The sequence below is a fragment of the Emys orbicularis genome, chromosome 16 (assembly GCF_028017835.1).
Source record: "Emys orbicularis isolate rEmyOrb1 chromosome 16, rEmyOrb1.hap1, whole genome shotgun sequence".
Taxonomy (NCBI): Eukaryota; Metazoa; Chordata; order Testudines; family Emydidae; genus Emys; species Emys orbicularis.
The window spans coordinates 1,148,942-1,166,584 of record NC_088698.1 but is presented as its reverse complement, the minus strand read 5'-3'; the positions used below and the strand labels follow the sequence as shown (position 1 = coordinate 1,166,584).

At 49.0% G+C, this 17,643-nt stretch overlaps 1 protein-coding gene across 1 annotated transcript in view; it reads left to right on the top strand.

Moving 5' to 3' along the window:
• HORMAD2 (HORMA domain containing 2) overlaps positions 1 to 17,643 on the top strand; it is a 54,724-nt gene that overhangs the window by 22,298 nt on the left and 14,783 nt on the right. Inside the window, exons 10-11 of the mRNA XM_065417950.1 lie at positions 13,822 to 13,930; positions 16,353 to 16,417. Coding sequence (XP_065274022.1) covers positions 13,822 to 13,930; positions 16,353 to 16,417 — 174 coding nt within the window. The remainder of the gene's footprint in view (positions 1 to 13,821; positions 13,931 to 16,352; positions 16,418 to 17,643) is intronic.

Genomic DNA, 17,643 nt, shown 5'->3' with positions numbered 1-17,643 from the left:
AAAAGGTGGGGGAGTTGCGTTGTATGTAAGAGAGGAGTATGACTGCTCAGAGCTCCGATATGAAACTGCAGAAAAACCTGAGAGTCTCTGGATAAAGTTGAGAAGTGTGAGCAACAAGGGTGATGTCGTGGTTGGAGTCTGCTATAGACCACCAGACCAGGGGGATGAGGTGGATGAGGCTTTCTTCTGGCAACTAGCAGAAGTTGCTAGATCGCAGGCCCTGGTTCTCATGGGAGACTTTAATCACCCTGATATCTGCTGGGAGAGCAATACAGCGGTGCACAGACAATCCAGGAAGTTTTTGGAAAGTGTAGGGGACAATTTCCTGGTGCAAGTCCTGGAGGAACCAACTAGGGGCAGAGCTTTTCTTGACCTGCTGCTCACAAACAGGGAAGAATTAGTAGGGGAAGCAAAAGTGGATGGGAACCTGGGAGGCAGTGACCATGAGATGGTCGAGTTCAGGATCCTGACACAAGGAAGAAAGGAGAGCAGCAGAATACGGACCCTGGACTTCAGAAAAGCAGACTTTGACTCCCTCAGGGAACAGATGGGCAGGATCCCCTGGGAGAATAACATGAAGGGCAAAGGGGTCCAGGAGAGCTGGCTGTATTTTAAAGAATCCTTATTGCGGTTGCAGGAAAAAAACATCCCGATGTGTAGAAAGAATAGTAAATATGGCAGGCGACCAGCTTGGCTAAACAGTGAAATCCTTGCTGAACTTAAACGCAAGAAAGAAGCTTACAAGAAGTGGAAGATTGGACAAATGACCAGGGAGGAGTATAAAACTATTGCTCAGGCATGCAGGAACGAAATCAGGAAGGCCAAATCACACTTGGAGTTGCAGCTAGCAAGAGATGTTAAGAGTAACAAGAAAGGTTTCTTCAGGTATGTTAGCAACAAGAAGAAAGTCAAGGAAAGTGTGGGCCCCTTACTGAATGTGGGAGGCAACCTAGTGACCGAGGATGTGGAAAAAGCTAATGTACTCAATGATTTTTTTGCCTCTGTCTTCACAAACAAGGTCAGCTCCCAGACTGCTGCACTGGGCAGCACAATATGGGGAGAAGGTGACCAGCCCTATGTGGAGAAAGAAGTGGTTCGGGACTATTTAGAAAAACTGGATGTGCACAAGTCCATGGGGCCGGATGCGCTGCATCCGAGGGTGCTAAAGGAGTTGGCGGATGAGATTGCAGAGCCATTAGCCATTATTTTTGAAAACTCATGGCGATCGGGGGAGGTCCCGGATGACTGGAAAAAGGCTAATGTAGTGCCCATCTTTAAAAAAGGGAAGAAGGAGGATCCGGGGAACTACAGGCCAGTCAGCCTCACCTCAGTCCCTGGAAAAATCATGGAACAGGTCCTCAAGGAATCAATTATGAAACACTTAGAGGAGAGGAAAGTGATCAGGAACAGTCAGCATGGATTCACCAAAGGGAAGTCGTGCCTGACTAACCTAATTGCCTTCTATGATGAGATAACTGGCTCTGTGGATGAGGGGAAAGCAGTGGATGTGTTATTCCTTGACTTTAGCAAAGCTTTTGACACAGTCTCCCACAGTATTCTTGCCGCCAAGTTAAAGAAATATGGGCTGGATGAATGGACTGTAAGGTGGATAGAAAGCTGGCTAGATCGTCGGGCTCAACGGGTAGTGATCAATGGCTCCATGTCTAGTTGGCAGCCGGTTTCAAGCGGAGTGCCCCAAGGGTCGGTCCTGGGGCCGGTTTTGTTTAATATCTTTATTAATGATCTGGAGGATGGTGTGGACTGCACTCTCAGCAAGTTTGCAGATGACACTAAACTAGGAGGCGTGGTAGATACACTAGAGGGTAGGGATCGGATACAGAGGGACCTAGACAAATTAGAGGATTGGGCCAAAAAAAACCTGATGAGGTTCAACAAGGATAAGTGCAGAGTCCTGCACTTAGGACGGAAGAATCCCATGCACTGCTACAGACTAGGGACCGAATGGCTAGGTAGCAGTTCTGCAGAAAAGGACCTAGGGGTCACAGTGGACGAGAAGCTGGATATGAGTCAACAGTGTGCTCTTGTTGCCAAGAAGGCTAACGGCATTTTGGGCTGTATAAGTAGGGGCATTGCCAGCAGATCGAGGAACGTGATCGTTCCCCTTTATTCGACATTGGTGAGGCCTCATCTGGAATACTGTGTTCAATTTTGGGCCCCACACTACAAGAAGGATGTGGAAAAATTGGAAAGAGTCCAGCGGAGGGCAACAAAAATGATTAGGGGTCTGGAGCACATGACTTATGAGGAGAGGCTGAGGGAACTGGGATTGTTTAGTCTCCAGAAGAGAAGAATGAGGGGGGATTTGATAGCAGCCTTCAACTACCTGAAGGGAGGTTCCAAAGAGGATGGAGTTCGGCTGTTCTCAGTGGTGGCAGATGACAGAACAAGGAGCAATGGTCTCAAGTTGCAGTGGGGGAGGTCCAGGTTGGATATTAGGAAACACTATTTCACTAGGAGGGTGGTGAAGCACTGGAATGCGTTACCTAGGGAGGTGGTGGAGTCTCCTTCCTTGGAGGTTTTTAAGGCCCGGCTTGACAAAGCCCTGGCTGGGATGATTTAGTTGGGAATTGGTCCTGCTTTGAGCAGGGGGTTGGACTAGATGACCTCTTGAGGTCCCTTCCAACCCTGATATTCTATGAAAGCCGAAGCCCGAAGCCCAAGAGTTTCAGCTCTGTATGGCAGGGCTCAGGTTACAGGCCCCCTGACTGGGGCTGAAGCCCTTTGGCTTTGGCCCCCTCCCGCCACACGGGGTGGCAGGGCTCAGGTTGGCTCAGGCTTTGGTCCTCCCTCCTGGGGTCATGTAGTAATTTTTGTTGTCACGGGCATTGCAGTATGTGACGAACTGGGACTGTTCTTACTGTGGTCTTTGAATGCTGACGGGAGTGTGGCTAGGATGGTCTGCATTGGGGGATGGGAGACTGACCGACGGAGAATACCTGAGCATGTAACATGAGAACCCAGGAAGGGGTTAGAGGCCAGGTGACACCTTTGCCCGGGAAACTGAACAAAGGGCTGTGGGAGGGGTCGCTGAAGGGAGAGTTTTTTCAGGAGCTGGCTGGTGATATGGCTGGGAGGCAGACGGGGCTCTGACCTCCCAAGGGGCTGGGGTGCCCTGAGACCCCAAGATGGACCCAACTGAGGGGGGTCCTGTTGTCTGTGCCTGCAAGACCTGTCTTGGATTGTATTCCTGTCGTCTAAATAAACCTTCTGCTTTACTGGCTGGCTGAGAGTCATGGTGAATCGCAGGAAGCCGGGGGGTGCAGGGCCCTGAGTCCCCCATACTCCGTGACAACTGGTGGCAGAGGTGGGATCTACTGCACCCCGTGGACGGCGCTTCCTGCAGTAAGTGACTGGGGAGCAGTAAAACGAAGGGGGATCGACGGGGACCAGGTGGGCTGAAGAGTCAGAGAGAGACGGTTCAGGGAGTGATTAACCCCTGGGAGTGTGTGACCAGTGAGAAGGTCTTTTGCAGTAACAGGGTCCCCCGGGGGATCGCAGCGAGTGGTCCCGGGGCGGGGGAGTCTGCAGCTCAACCCTGGCAGAGAGGTGGTGACCTGAAGAAGGGCTGGCACACTAGGGGTCCCCCTGGAACGGTGAAAAGCGGAGAGCACAGGCCGGCGAGTGGCCAGCAGGAGGATGTATGCTAAACGTCTTAAGAGCAACCTGGTGGAGCTGTGCAGGCAGAGGGGGCTGCGCATTGGGAGGTCCACCAAATAACAGCTAATTGCCCAGCTGGAGGAGAAGGATCGCTTGGATGAACCAAGCCCTGTCCCTGAGGGAAGCCGCCCGGCGGATGCAGCGTGGGCCCCGGGGCCTGACATGGCTGGGGGGGGGGTCAGACTGCTGCCGAGGACATCCCGAGACCCTACCTACCTATGCCTTGGGGAGGGGTTGGGGGAAGCCCAGCGAATACTGAGGGCGCCCTGACCCCGGCGGCCAGCAGGGGATCGTCCCGGCGGAGCTCCCCGTCCCGGGAGCCGATGCGACTGGAATATGACAGGGAGCTGAGACTGAAAGAGCTCGAGTTAAGGCAGCAAGAACTGAAGCAGGAGCGGGAAGAGAAGGAGAGACAACGTCAGCATGAGGAGAACCAACGTCAGCATGAGCAGGAAGAGAAGGAGAAACAACGTCAGCATGAGCGGGACCAGCGTCAGCATGAGCTGGAACTGGCCAGGCTGAGGAGCAGTGGGGCCCCGGCTGCGGTGAGCAAGGGGGGACCCAAGACTGCAAAGAGCTTTGATAAGTGCTTCCTGGCCCAGCGTAAGGAGGGGGAGGACATGGATACCTTCCTGGCGGCCTTTGAGAATACCTGCGAGCTGCTCCAGGTTGACCCTGCAGACAGGCTCCAGTTTCTCATCCCCTCACTGGACTCCACAGCCAGGGAGGTGTACAGCCGACTGAAAGGGGCGGAGACAGGGGACCACGAACTGTTCATAAAGGCCCTGCTTCGCGAGTTTGGGCTGACCCCTGAGATGTACCGGAAAAGGTTCCGGAGTCAGCGTAAAACCCATGAGGTCACATACCTACAACTAGCCAACCGGGCACAGGGGTATGCCCGCAAGTGGACAGCTGGGGCCCAAACTAAAGAGGACCTGCTTGACCTATTCGTACTGGAGCACGTGTATGAGCAGTGGCCATCCGACCTGAGGCGATGGTTGATGGACCAAAAGCCAGAGAACCCGCAGCACGCAGGCCAGCTGGCCGACGAGTTTGTGAACAGTCGGGCAGGGGATAACAGGGAAGAGTCCCAAAGGAACAGTCCCACCACAACGCAGAGCGAGAGTCACCATGGGACCTCCCAGTGGGGAAATAGGGAGAACCCCCACCAAAGGGGAACATCCAGCGTCAGGTCCATCCGACCCGCTCGAGGGGACCCACGGGACATGGGCTGCTATCACTGTGGCCAGAGAGGCCACATACGGGCCCAGTGCCCCAGGCTCAGGGACAGACTGAGCGGACCCAACCCACAGAGGGTTGACTGGGTAGAGACCCAGCTGGACGAGGGGCAGCATTCCCCGGCCAGGGGGGCTGGCAGCGTACCACCAGCTAAGGAGGGAGGAGAGCTCCAGGCCAGTTCCTCTGGGGGGCTGGATGCTCCAGACTCAGGGTTTTTGGTTTATACGGTGGGCGCGGGGCTGTCCCTCCGGAGAGAGTACCTTGTTCCCCTGGAGGTGGATGGGAGGAAGGTCAATGGATACTGGGATACGGGCGCAGAGGTGACGCTGGCCCGGCCCGAGGTGGTAGCCCCAGATCGGGTGGTGCCCAACACCTACCTGACCCTGACGGAGGTGGGTGGGACCCCATTCAAGGTGCCTGTGGCGAGGGTACACCTGAAGTGGGGGGCCAAGGAGGGCCCCAAGGACGTGGGGGTACACCCGTATTTGCCCACTGAGGTGTTGATGGGGGGGGACCTGGAGGACTGGCCAAGCAACCCCCAGGGTGCCCTGGTCATGACCCGTATCCAGAGCCGGCGAGGGGCACTGCGCCCTGGCCTTGGGGAGGGTGCCTTGCCTGAGGCGCAGGACCCTAACCTGGTGGGGAGGGAACACCCAGGGACATGGCTCAGGGAGGCTGCGGCTTCAGACCCAGCCGGCGAGGGAAAGCAGGTGGCCATCCCTGTCCCAGCTGCTGAGTTCCAGGCCGAGTTGCAGAAAGATCCCTCCTTGCGGAAGATAAGGGACCTGGCCGACCTCAGTGCGGTACAGACCATGGGGAGAGGTGGCCGGAAAAGGTTCCTGTGGGAGAAAGGGTTCCTGTACCGAGAATGGGCTCCCCCAGGGAAAATGGAGTCAGGGGGGTTCAGGAGGCAGCTGGTGGTACCCCAGAAGTATCGCCGCCAGCTGCTGTACCGGGCCCATAACATTCCCCTCTCAGGGCACCAGGGAACCTGGCGTACCCAGCAGAGGCTTCTACGGAGCTTTTACTGGCCTGGGGTCTTTGTTACTGTCCGGCAGTACTGCCGATCCTGTGACCCCTGTCAGAGGGGGAGGAAGGCCTGGGACAAGGGGAAAACGGCTTTAGGACCCTTACCCAGCATAGAGGAGCCTTTCCAGAGGGTGGCCAAGGTTCAAAGGGGGGCTCTGAACCAAGAGAGCCCGAATCACAGACCTCCAGACTGGAACGCTGGGAGAAGACCCCAGCCCAGTTGGAACCCCAGGGGTATTGGGGTGGGAAAAGGGCACAGGCCGCATAAACCTTCCCACATGCGAACTACGAGTGCCATCGAGCACCCCGACCTAAGGGGGGGCGTGAAACTGGAGGGGCCTGGTGTAATTCTCACCAAGGAATGGGAGGGATGCTGGGGCATCCACGGGAACGGGGGTAGGTTCGAACTTCCCCGGGTCACTGGCTAAAGTGACCCCGCTCAGTTCGGTCTCAAAGGGGGGAGAGATGTGACGAACTGGAACTGTTCTTACTGTGGTCTTTGAATGCTGACAGGGGAGTGTGGCTAGGATGGTCTGCATTGGGGGATGGGAGACTGACCGACGGAGAATACCTGAGCATGTAACATGAGAACCCAGAAAGGGGTTAGAGGCCAGGTGACACCTTTGCCTGGGAAACTGAACAAAGGGCTGTGGGAGGGGTCGCTGAAGGGAGAGTTTTTTCAGGAGCTGGCTGGTGATATGGCTGGGAGGCAGACGGGGCTCTGACCTCCCAAGGGGCTGGGGTGCCCTGAGACCCCAAGATGGACCCAACTGAGGGGGGTCCTGTTGTCTGTGCCTGCAAGATCTGTCTTGGATTGTATTCCTGTCGTCTAAATAAACCTTCTGCTTTACTGGCTGGCTGAGAGTCATGGTGAATTGCAGGAAGCCGGGGGTGCAGGGCTCTGAGTCCCCCATACTCCGTGACACAGTACAATGAAGTTTGAGAACCCCTGATCTAGCTGCTGTAAACTCTGTGCCTGCATGCATCTAGAGGAGCTGCCTGAAAACCTGCCAATGAGTTAAATAAAGATGGTGGAGACTGTATTCCACTAGCTCTGTCTGACACAAACCCACACTCCTCCTACCCCAGTATGGGAACCATTCCCATTATATTGTACCCAGCCTTTTAAGAGAAATGTACAAATTGTGGTGCCTCTCCATCACTTGGCATCATTCAGCGAGATGCTGTGCTCCCATAACCAATAACTAACCATGGAAAATGGGGAGCCATAGAGGTCAGATTTTTCAAAAGAGCTCAGCATGTTGGTGTCACAGTTTTCTGGGTTAACTGCACCTTTGTCCCTCACCCACCTACCCACCCCTGGTCTTTTTCGAGGGCACCCACTTTAGGTTTTAGGCTTCCCAGTCATCACCTCTCCTTGGGGAGAGACCTGCCACTCTCTCCCTTCAGATGGGGGTTTGGGCTTGCAGTCCCTCTGCACCTCACTGTGGTTTTTCCAGCAGGTCTGACTGGGGTCCAGCACCTGTGGTTTACTCGTTCTTTAGGGACCATAACAGTGCTCACCAGTCACCAACCAGCTTTCACAAAGCAAACTGCATTTATTCTTAGGGCAAAAGCATTACAGAGAAAACATATAAAAAACAATAAAAGAACCTACATGCATTCTAAAAGCTTATCAGAGGTCACCCCCAGCTCCAATACAGGGCTCTGGTTTATGTCAGTCTTTCAAACCCTAGGCTGAGTTTGCCCCTTTGGTTACATGTTTGTCAGGTTTTAGATCAGGAACCAGACCCACCTGGACAATTCAGCAGTTTATTTATACAGCTCAGGCCTTTGATCTCTAAGAACAGGTAGTCACCAGTCAATGGCTCTCTCCTCAGGTTGTAGCTTCAAAAGGCTGAGTTTTTGCATAAATGCGGTTGTGGAATTTGCACTAACCATTCCCCATGGATTCCCAGGAAACTCAACAGCTTATTGTCCCAAAAGTCCATGCCCATCTGGCACATTTCAGCATCACTGTTTGAACTCTTTACACTTCCCAGGTCTCAAATCTGTCACAGTTCAGTGTACATTGATCTGAAAATCTGCCCGTGAATGTCACAGTGGGAGGTGCTGGCAGCTGAGCAATTTTGAAAATCTGGCCCCAGCTTTTGGTGCTGACCTCTTAAAAATCTGGTCCTGACCTCTTTTGAAAATCTTCTCTTTGTTACATTTCCACGCAGGGCATGTAGCTGAGGATGGGTAAGTGGGATTGGAAAAGCACTGAAAGCATTTAAATTCAGAATGAGTGATCTGCAATTAGGGTGGATTTGATTTAAATCAAATTGATTTAAATCACTTGTCAGGAAGACTCGATTTAATCGTGGATTTCTACATAAAAGTGCATTCCTGTTGGTTGTTATAACCTTAATACATGTTCTTCACAACTCAGAGATAGATGTAGGTTTCAGTTTTAGAAGGTACACACTATACATTTTTAAAGTGATTTATTTTGAAAATTTTTCGGATTAGTTTTACAGCTATATCAGAAAATGAATGATTGTTTGGTTGTTTCATTTACCAAAGGTAATTGAAGCAGATATTTATGAAGTCATTGGAAGATGAACTATCTCCAATTCAACAGGTTAATCATTAATATTTGGAGGATTTTCTTGCCATGCTGTATTAGGAGGAGACTGTCACCAGACAGACATTTAAATTGTTTTATTTAACTAAAACAACAATGTTATTGTGATGCTCTGTACCTCGGGGGAACACCCTACACCCCCAGGTTCATCTTTTTAAAATGATTGTGTGGTATCCAATGCAAAGTTTGTCATGTTGGGTGTCTTCGGAAGGCTTATAATGCACTGAGCATGGTTGTTATAGTGATGTTATAGTAATTGTTACAGTAATGTTATAGTAAGGTTATAATTTCATGTATATAGTTATGAGGCTGAAAATGTATCCTCATGGCTTAAAGCAAGACCATGCAAAAACTCTCCAAGAACAGAGAGGCAGTTCACACCTCGTCAGGGCATGGATGGGACAAACCCAGCCCAGCCTCACAGGAACAATGGACACTGGCTTAGGCAGCAACAAAATAATCTGTTAGACCCTTGAGGGAGTCACCCCCTTCCTTTGGGCAGTTTGGGACTGCGATGAGGTAATGCTCACCTGACTCTGAAGGGGGGGGCAAAGCCAAGGGGAAAGAAAGGACATGATAAAAGGGAGAGACGTTTGCCATGCTCTCTCTCTCTCCCACCTACATCTACAGACACCACTACCACCAAGCAATGCTGATCAAAGGGGAGAGCCTGACTGAAAAGTAACCAGCCAGCCTGTGGTGAGAAGCATCTATGTTTTTAAGGACATTGAAAGTGTTAAGATCAGCTTAGAATGCGTTTTGCTTTTATTTCATTTGACCAAATCTGACTTGTTATGCTTTGAATTATAATCACTTAAATCTACCTTTATAGTTAATAAATCTGTTTGTTTATTCTACCTGAAGCACTGCATTTGGTTTGCAGTGTGTCAGAGACTCCCCTTGAGATAACAAGCCTGGTATATATCAATTTCTTTGTTAAATTGACAAACTTATATAAGCTTGCAGCGTCCAGCAGGCATAACTGGGCACTGCAAGACGGAGGTTCCTATGGTTGTGTCTGGGACCGGAGATACTGGCTAGTCTCATTCACCTGCAAGTAGCTGGGAGCAGCTTACATGCCAGAGGCTGTGCGTGAACAACCCAGGAGTGAGGTTCTCACAGCAGAACAGGGTAAGGCTGGCTCCCAGAGTCAAGGATTGGAGAAGCCTAGCAGATCACTGGTCCAGACAACACCAGAGGGGAATGTCACAGTTATGTATTCTGTTTTTTTTTCTTCAACAGCAAACATATAATATTTTAACAAAACAAGCATATGAAAATTTTTTTTTTAAACAAAAATTAAATCGACTATGTCAGCCAGGTCAACATGAGAAACTTAAAACATTGGCTTCAGCAGCTAACTGAGTCGTCTTCACCGTCATTTTCCTGTTTGTTCATAATCTGGAAAAGAAAAACAAGCTTTCCTGCTTTTTCAAGTCCCAAACGATTTCTCAATTTGGAATGAATTAGTCCAAAGGAAGAAAATATTCTTTCTACACCGGCAGAAGAAGCTACTACTGTTAAAAGTGAGATTATCACTTCAACAGTCTCTGAATCCAAGTGCTTAAGTGACTTCCACCAGTTCATTGGTATGACTTTCTTTAAAACATCATCAGCAAACATATATTTCTTGAATGGTTCACCCTTAGCTCTGAAGTTTATTATAGTTGGCATTATGGCATTGCTGGATGTCCATGTCATAGCCAACGTGTGTTCTTCAGCAGTTAAAGTTTGACCCTGGTACTGAGTATTGAGAATATTTGCAAGAAAATGAGCTGGAGATAGTACTTGTCCCGTGCGTTTTTTTAATGCTTGTAATTTAACTCTGTCATTGCATATTTCTCTTTTTAAGATCTCACCCAGTTCCTTCCAAATTTCAACAGCATCAGCAATAAAACAGCTATTTCCCTGCCTTTTGTTCAAGGCCACAGAAATAGGCTTCAGGATACTCAACATGTGTTCAACATTTCTCTTAAGCCCAATGTTGAGAACTTTGGCTGTGACAGTGCCATCTGTTTTTTCACGATTTTGTTCACAAACTGTCATCAGATTAGGCCAGTTCTTGATATAGTGCTCAAAAAGTCCACTACTGAGTTCCATCGCACGTCTTGTGGGAGAGTTAGTTTGGTTCCTCCCAGTTTTTTCAGAGCAGCTGCTGCAAAGTGGTTGTTGTGGAAGTATTTTGCAATTTCAACAACATTAGCCTTTATTTCTGGAACACTGAAGTTTTTGGCTAGGAGGTGCATCAAATGAGCACTGCAACTGTATGTTATTAGTTTGGGACTCTCTTCCAAATAATTTCTTCTCATCTTGGATACATTTGCAGCATCGTCTGTGACCAAGCTGCGTACTAGACATTTGCATTTTTTTTCACAGTTTGTTATAGCTTTTACTGCTACTTCTTGTAAGTATTCTGCTGTGTGTGCATTTCCTGATCTATCAATTGTTTCTGTAAGGAAGACATTCCCTTCTTCTGTTGTCACACAAGCACATACAACAGGATCATTGTGGACATTGCTCCACTCATCAAGACTCAGGTTAACAATTTTACCCTCTAGACCTTTTGCACACTGCTCAATTTCTCTTTCATACACTTTATCCAGCAATTTGCCTGCGACATCTGCTCTGTTGGGTGGACTGTATCCTGGTCTTAATGACTGAACCATGTTAATGAAGTGTGGGTTCTCAATCATACGGAAAGGAGAGTTCATTGCATAAACAAACCAGGCAATTTTTTCATCAATTACCTCTTTTTGTAATCTGCTGGTTCTTATCACAAACTTATCTATGGTTGTTTTTGGATGATGGAGATTTTTTTTTCTTTTTGCTACAGGTGATATACTGTGGCTATGCGACATACATGGTGTGACTGAAACACTATCTTTGGCAGATAACTCTGAAACTATAGAAAATGATGGTGATCTTGAAGGTGGATAGTCTTCAGAATCCTGTATGTTGAGGATGGCTTCTCCTAAACAAAATAAGTCAATGCAGTTATTTTATTATTATTACCATACTGCTCATTTAGTGTTACTCATTGCATTCACTGACACTCAATACTACTTTAAAGTTAAAATTGTAAAAGGAAGATCTGCCTATTTCAGCTATTTATTTTTGATCACAACTGCATCTAAAATGATAATACCAAAGAGCTCTATTTTTTGCTAAAACGTGAGAATTCAAGAATAGTCCAGAAGGAAGACAGGCTGTCCTTAAGAAAGAAGTATGAAATAAAAAAGTTTGCCAATCTGAAGATCCTGCTTGTTCAGACATGTTCCTTTCATCATCTTCAATGCAGCTTCCTCCTGAGAAGGAACACTTCTCCTGATGTTGTTTCATTTGGGCAACCAGACCTTGCATTTCTTTGTTGCACTGTTTGCATTTTGCACGCATGCCTGTCTTACCCACAGGTAGAGGAACTTCATTAAAATATTCCCAAACTGGGTTTCTTTTATGGCCTGCTGCCATTATAGGTTTTCCCTTGTAGTGAGAGAATGGCATGGTAGATCTCAAATCAATGAAGGCTACACTCAGAAAGACCTCAAGACTTCCGGAATATTTTGCTCAAACAGTTTCACTTTTGTTTCTACTGCCTGTCCCTCCCTTCTCACATTTATCTCCAGACTTCTTTTCCTTGTCCAGATCTATTCCGCCCCCAACAATCTTCTATTCATTGAACTTTTTGAAACTTTGCACTTTATGGGCATGGCTACACTTGCAGATGTAGAGCGCTGTGAGTTAAACCCGCCTTCATAGAGTGCAGTAGGGAAAGCGCTGCAGTCTGTCCACACTGACAGCTTCAAGCACACTGGCATGGCCACATTTGCGGCACTTGCAGCGGCATTGGGAGTGGTGCATTATGGGCAGCTATCCCAGCATGCAAGTGACTGCAACGTGCTTTTCAAATAGGGGGGTGGGGTGGAGTGTGACAGGGAGTGTGTTGTGTGTATGTGGGGGGAGAGAGAGTGGGGTTTTGGGGTGCTGAGAGTGTGTCAGCATGCTGTCTTGTAAGTTCAGACCCCCCTCCCCTCCTGCCTCTCTCTCACTCGCTCAAAGCAAACAGTAAATGTTTGCTTTTTCTTGGAGCTGATAAGCAGCCAGCTTCTCCGAAACAGAGCTTTGAAAGGGCATTTCCGCATTCCTGCAGCTGATTTCACAACAATGACAAGAGTGGCCACTTGACTTAAGGGGATTATGGGACGTTTCCGGAGGCTGATCGTAGCGCAGTAATGCAACACCTCGTTCACACTGGCGCTGCGGCGCACCAGGGGGGCACAGCAAACGTTATTCCTCTCGCCGAGGTGGAGAACCAGCAGTGCTGTAGCTGCGGAGTCAGAGCGCTCTACGTGCCTTGCCAGTGTGGACAGGGAGCGAGCGAGGGCGCCCGGGGCTCCTTTATTGCGCTGTAACTCGCAAGTGTAGCCAAGGCCTTAGAGAGAGGTAAGGGATTGACTGTGTACACAAATTTGCAGAGGGACAATAGGGTTGAGGTCTGTTATTTTTCTCCTCTATATATTATTTATTTAAAAACATTTTTGCTGTTAACAAGCATGTTGTCTCTGGAAACACAAATCCACAGTTTGAGAACGGCAAAACTAAGCATCTCTGATGGTATCTTCTAGACTGAGCACTGAGTCCCATTGGATAGATAGAAAGATTAACCTAAATAATCTATACAGAAGCCCCTGGAACCCCATAAAATGGTGTCCCTAATCCATGAACTATTGGAACTCATTTACAAAACTTTTCTTAAACATTACATGAATATATTGTCTCATACTATAGAATTAGAATTTATGATCCCTATTTCATGATGCGATATCTTTGAGCTATAATGTATCTTAATTAAAACTATCTTTAGATAGGTTTTTCCCTCAAAAACCATTTTATCAAAAAAATCTGATTTTTTTAATATATTTTTTTAAAATCATTGATTTTTATTCACTCTGTCTTCAATCTGAGTAGTTCTTGTGGGTAAGATTTTATTTCTTAGTGCTTGTCTATATGGAGACTTAGTGCATGGCAAGATGGGGCATAAATCTACAGTGCCCTAAGCTTACTGTGCACTAACTGGCCATGTGGACCCTGCTACCGCACATTAAAAGCTCTGTAGTGCACTCTCTGATGTACTGTTGTCAGAGTGTACTGTGCAACTTTTAGTCCCTGGCAAGCTAGTGTGCTGTAGATTTACACCATGGCTTGATGTGCGCAAAGTCTTTGTATGGACAAGCCCTTAGGCATTGTGTTTTCTGTCAGGCTGTTAAGGGAATGCACCATTTTCTTCACAGAACAACCCTCTGCCCATCATAGTAGAGTCAAGTAAAAATAGGAAGGGTGAAACTGATGCAGATCCAGGCTGCAAAAATGAAGCATCTTTCCTTAACCCTCAAGACACAGGTAAAGGTCCTGCTTTAAAATCAAAAGGCTCCTGAACAACTGCATTAATGACACAATACAGGTGTTTCATCAGCTGACCTGCCCCGGGTGAGCAGAATTTTTCCAGGATGGCTCAACATTGTAGAATCATGAAATGAAGAACTGAAAAGGACCTGAAGAGGTCATCTAGTTCAACCCCTCCTCCACCCACCCCGTGTTGAGGCAGGATTAAGTAAACCCATCCCTGACAGGCAGGGCCGGTGCAACCACTAGGCGAACTAGGCGGCCGCCTAGGGCGCCAAGTGGTTGGGGGCGCCGAAAAGCGCGCTCAGGGGAGGTGAGCTGGGGCAGGGGGGTGCGGGGAGGGCTGTCCGCAGCAAGTAACGGGGGGGGGGGGCGTGCAGGGGAACCGCTCCCCGCCCCAGCTCACTTCTGCTCCGCCTTCTCCCCTGAGCGCGCCGCTCCCGCTCTAATTCTCCTGCCCTCCCAGGCTTGCCGCGCCAAACAGCTGATTGGCGCAGCAAGCCTGGGAGGCAGGAGAAGTGGAGCGGCGCCGGCTTGCTCAGGGGAGAAGGCGGAGCGGAGCAGAGGTGAGCTGGGGCGGGGAGCTGCCGCAGGGGGGGCTGCCTGGGCGGAGGGGGGGCGGAGAGCTGCCACAGGGGGGACTGGGGAGCTGCCGCGGGTGGGCTCCCCGGCTCTTCTCCATGGCCCCCACCCCTGCTCCGCCCCCGCCCCGCCCCCACTCCCCTGAAGACTGCAGCCAGGCCCGACCCTGCACTCACCGCATGGTAAGTGGAGTGACCTGGCCCCAGCCTGCTCCGCTTTCCTGGCTCCCAGCCGCGAGTGCTGGGGGGGTGGTTCTCCCCTCCCTCCTCCCCCCCAAGCCTGGGAGTCAGGGGAGCAGAGCAGGCTGGGGCCCCAGGCCTCCGCGGAGGGGAGCGGGGGGCTGGCTACTTCCTGCGGGAAGTGGAGTGACCCGGCCCCAGCCTGCTCCACTCCCCTGGCTTCCAGGCTTAAGGGGAGGGGGGAACCGCCCCTGCACTCACCGGTGGTGCGGCTGGGAGCCAGGGGAGCAGAGCAGGCTGGGGCCGGGTCACTCCACTTCCTGCAGGAAGTGGCCAGCCCCACGCCCCCCACGGAGGCCTGGGACCAGCCCCCCCCTCCCGTGGAGGCCTGGGGCGGGGCCCCACACAGCCCCCCTGCGGAGGCCTGGGGCCAGACCTCCCCTCCCCCCCGTGGAGGCCTGCAGGGGGGCTGCATAGGGCACCAAAGTAGCTAGGGACGGCCCTGGCTCCCTGGGCCGGAGGGGGGGCACAAGGTGGAAGTTTCGCCTAGGGCGCGAACTATCCTTGCACTGGCCCTGCTTGACTGGGGTTGTCTAAACTGCTCTTAAAAAGCAAATTGGGTTGGATTCATTAAGAGGATAACAGTGGGCCTTGATGTGTACGTTTAGTTTGTAAAATGTTAACAGTAAATGCAATTCTTATTACTTTGTCCTCCACTTCTGCATCTCAGTAAATTGTTCTAATACATAGAAAATAGATATTTCATCAATATTGAATTGTATTATCTACTTTTATAACAATCCTATTGTCCTCTGGATATCTACAGTCAGACATTACAAATCCCACCTATATGTTAAAACTGAACAAATGTGAATATTCACCACATTGTCTCTCTCATAATCCAACTTCTGATTCTGTAAATTTATAGGTTTCAGAGTAGCAGCCGTGTTAGTCTGTATCCGCAAAAAGAACAGGAGTACTTGTGGCACCTTAGAGACTAAAACATTTATTTGAGCACGAAAGCTTATGCTCAAATAAAATTGTTAATCTTTAAAGTGCCACAAGTACTCCTGTTCTTTTTGTAAATTTATACATAACTTTCCAAGCTCTCAAATATAGCTTGTGAAATGACACCACTTAGTGGGCAATTCAGTAAATAGTATTTTAGTCAATTAAAAATATTGAGTTTTAGTATAAATTTCTGAATAAATTTCTGTAAGTAATTTGCTGCACATTGAGATGAGAATATACCACAGAGTGTTTGTTTCTGAGAATGAAATGTCAGCACTGTCTGAAAACAAAGTGCAACTTCAAAGCCACCATGAGATTTTGATCTATCAAATCCAGTCACGCTGCTGGACGCTGTCTTTAAGGTAGACTTAGGGCTTGGCTACACTGGCGCTTTACAGCGCTGCAACTTTCTCGCTTGGGGTGTGAAAAAAACACCCCCCTGAGTGCAGCAAGTTACAGTGCTGTAAAGCGCCATTGTAAACAGTGCCCCAGTGCTATAAGCTAATCCCCTCGTGGAGGTGGAGTACCTGCAGCGCGCTGGCGCACGACCACACTCGCACTGCAAAGCGCGGGAGCACTCCTGCGGCAGCTTAGAAGTTTTGAGTGTAGCCACAGCCACAGCTGATATTACAATGTTTACATTTTAGGTAAAAAAGAACTCATGGGAGTGAAGGGGACAGACAGAGTACCCTGCACTAAGGCTTCTCAGCAGGTGAGCATCACTGTGGCTTGCTTGTGGTTCACACTAAGAAACTCCCAGAGAACTGGAATTCACTGCCATGTCCTTTTATTTTGTCTAGGATTTTTTTTAAAAAAGAATGAAACATAAATATGATTAAGAATATCAACAATTTTATTAAATAGGATAGAAGTTTGTAAAGGATATAAACTCATAGCCCAGGGCATAAACCCTGACTGATGGGGTTTACAAAGACAAGGTGGGTAAGGTAACATCTTTTATTGGACAAACTTCTGTTAGTGAAAGAGACAAGTGTTCAAGCTATACAGCGCTCTTCTTCAGGTCTGGGAAAGACATGACTACAACAACACTGCATACAACAATGAAAGAAACTTCGTATTGGCAGTTTATTCCATAACTGTCTTCTACAAGAGTTTTTGCACATTTCTCTGGAGCATCCAGTATTGGCCATTGTGGTGAAACGATACCAGACTGGATGGGTCATTGGCCTAAACTGGCTTCATTCCCTCTGGGCATCGTGGAGCAGCATTCCTCAGTGAATGTATGCAACCCCACAAGTGGTGTTTGGGGATTATTTAGATCTACTGGCCAAAATTGGATCTCCCATCCCCACCCCAAGAGGAAGTGCATGGACCACAGGCTCTGTTGGTTCTTTGTCTTTAGGTAACAGGTTTGTCAAAGCACTGCAGAAAACTTCTTTACAAAGCCCATTTATTTGAACATTGACCAGGAGCCTAGAATTTGATTTTATACATCACATTTCATACTTGGGGATCTGTGCACTGGTCTCCATTGAAAAATCAATATTCACTCACCAGAATGTCTAAGAAACTAGTATTTTCCTGTGCAATGCCTCAGATACCATGGGACGAACATGATTGGTAAACTAGTGCCAGCCACTGAACAATCAGTCTCCAAACAACTTAGGGCTTGATCCTGCCCCCATTAAAGTCAATGGAAAAACTCCCATTGACTTGAATGGTGCAGGACTAAGCCCTTACACAGTGAGTTAGTTTGAGTGATGAAAGAAGTGCTCCATGAGCATATTCGCATGATAATAGACCATGGGATGTCTATCTTTCACCCACACAGCAAGTGGAGACCTCAGCTTAACATATCATTCAAAGGGTGGCACCTCTAGCTACCCCCTAGTACTCCACTGTGGTGTCAGCATTGGATAGGAGTCTAAACACTGTTGTGGGAATTTGAACCCATGACTCTCTAACTCAGAGATAAGA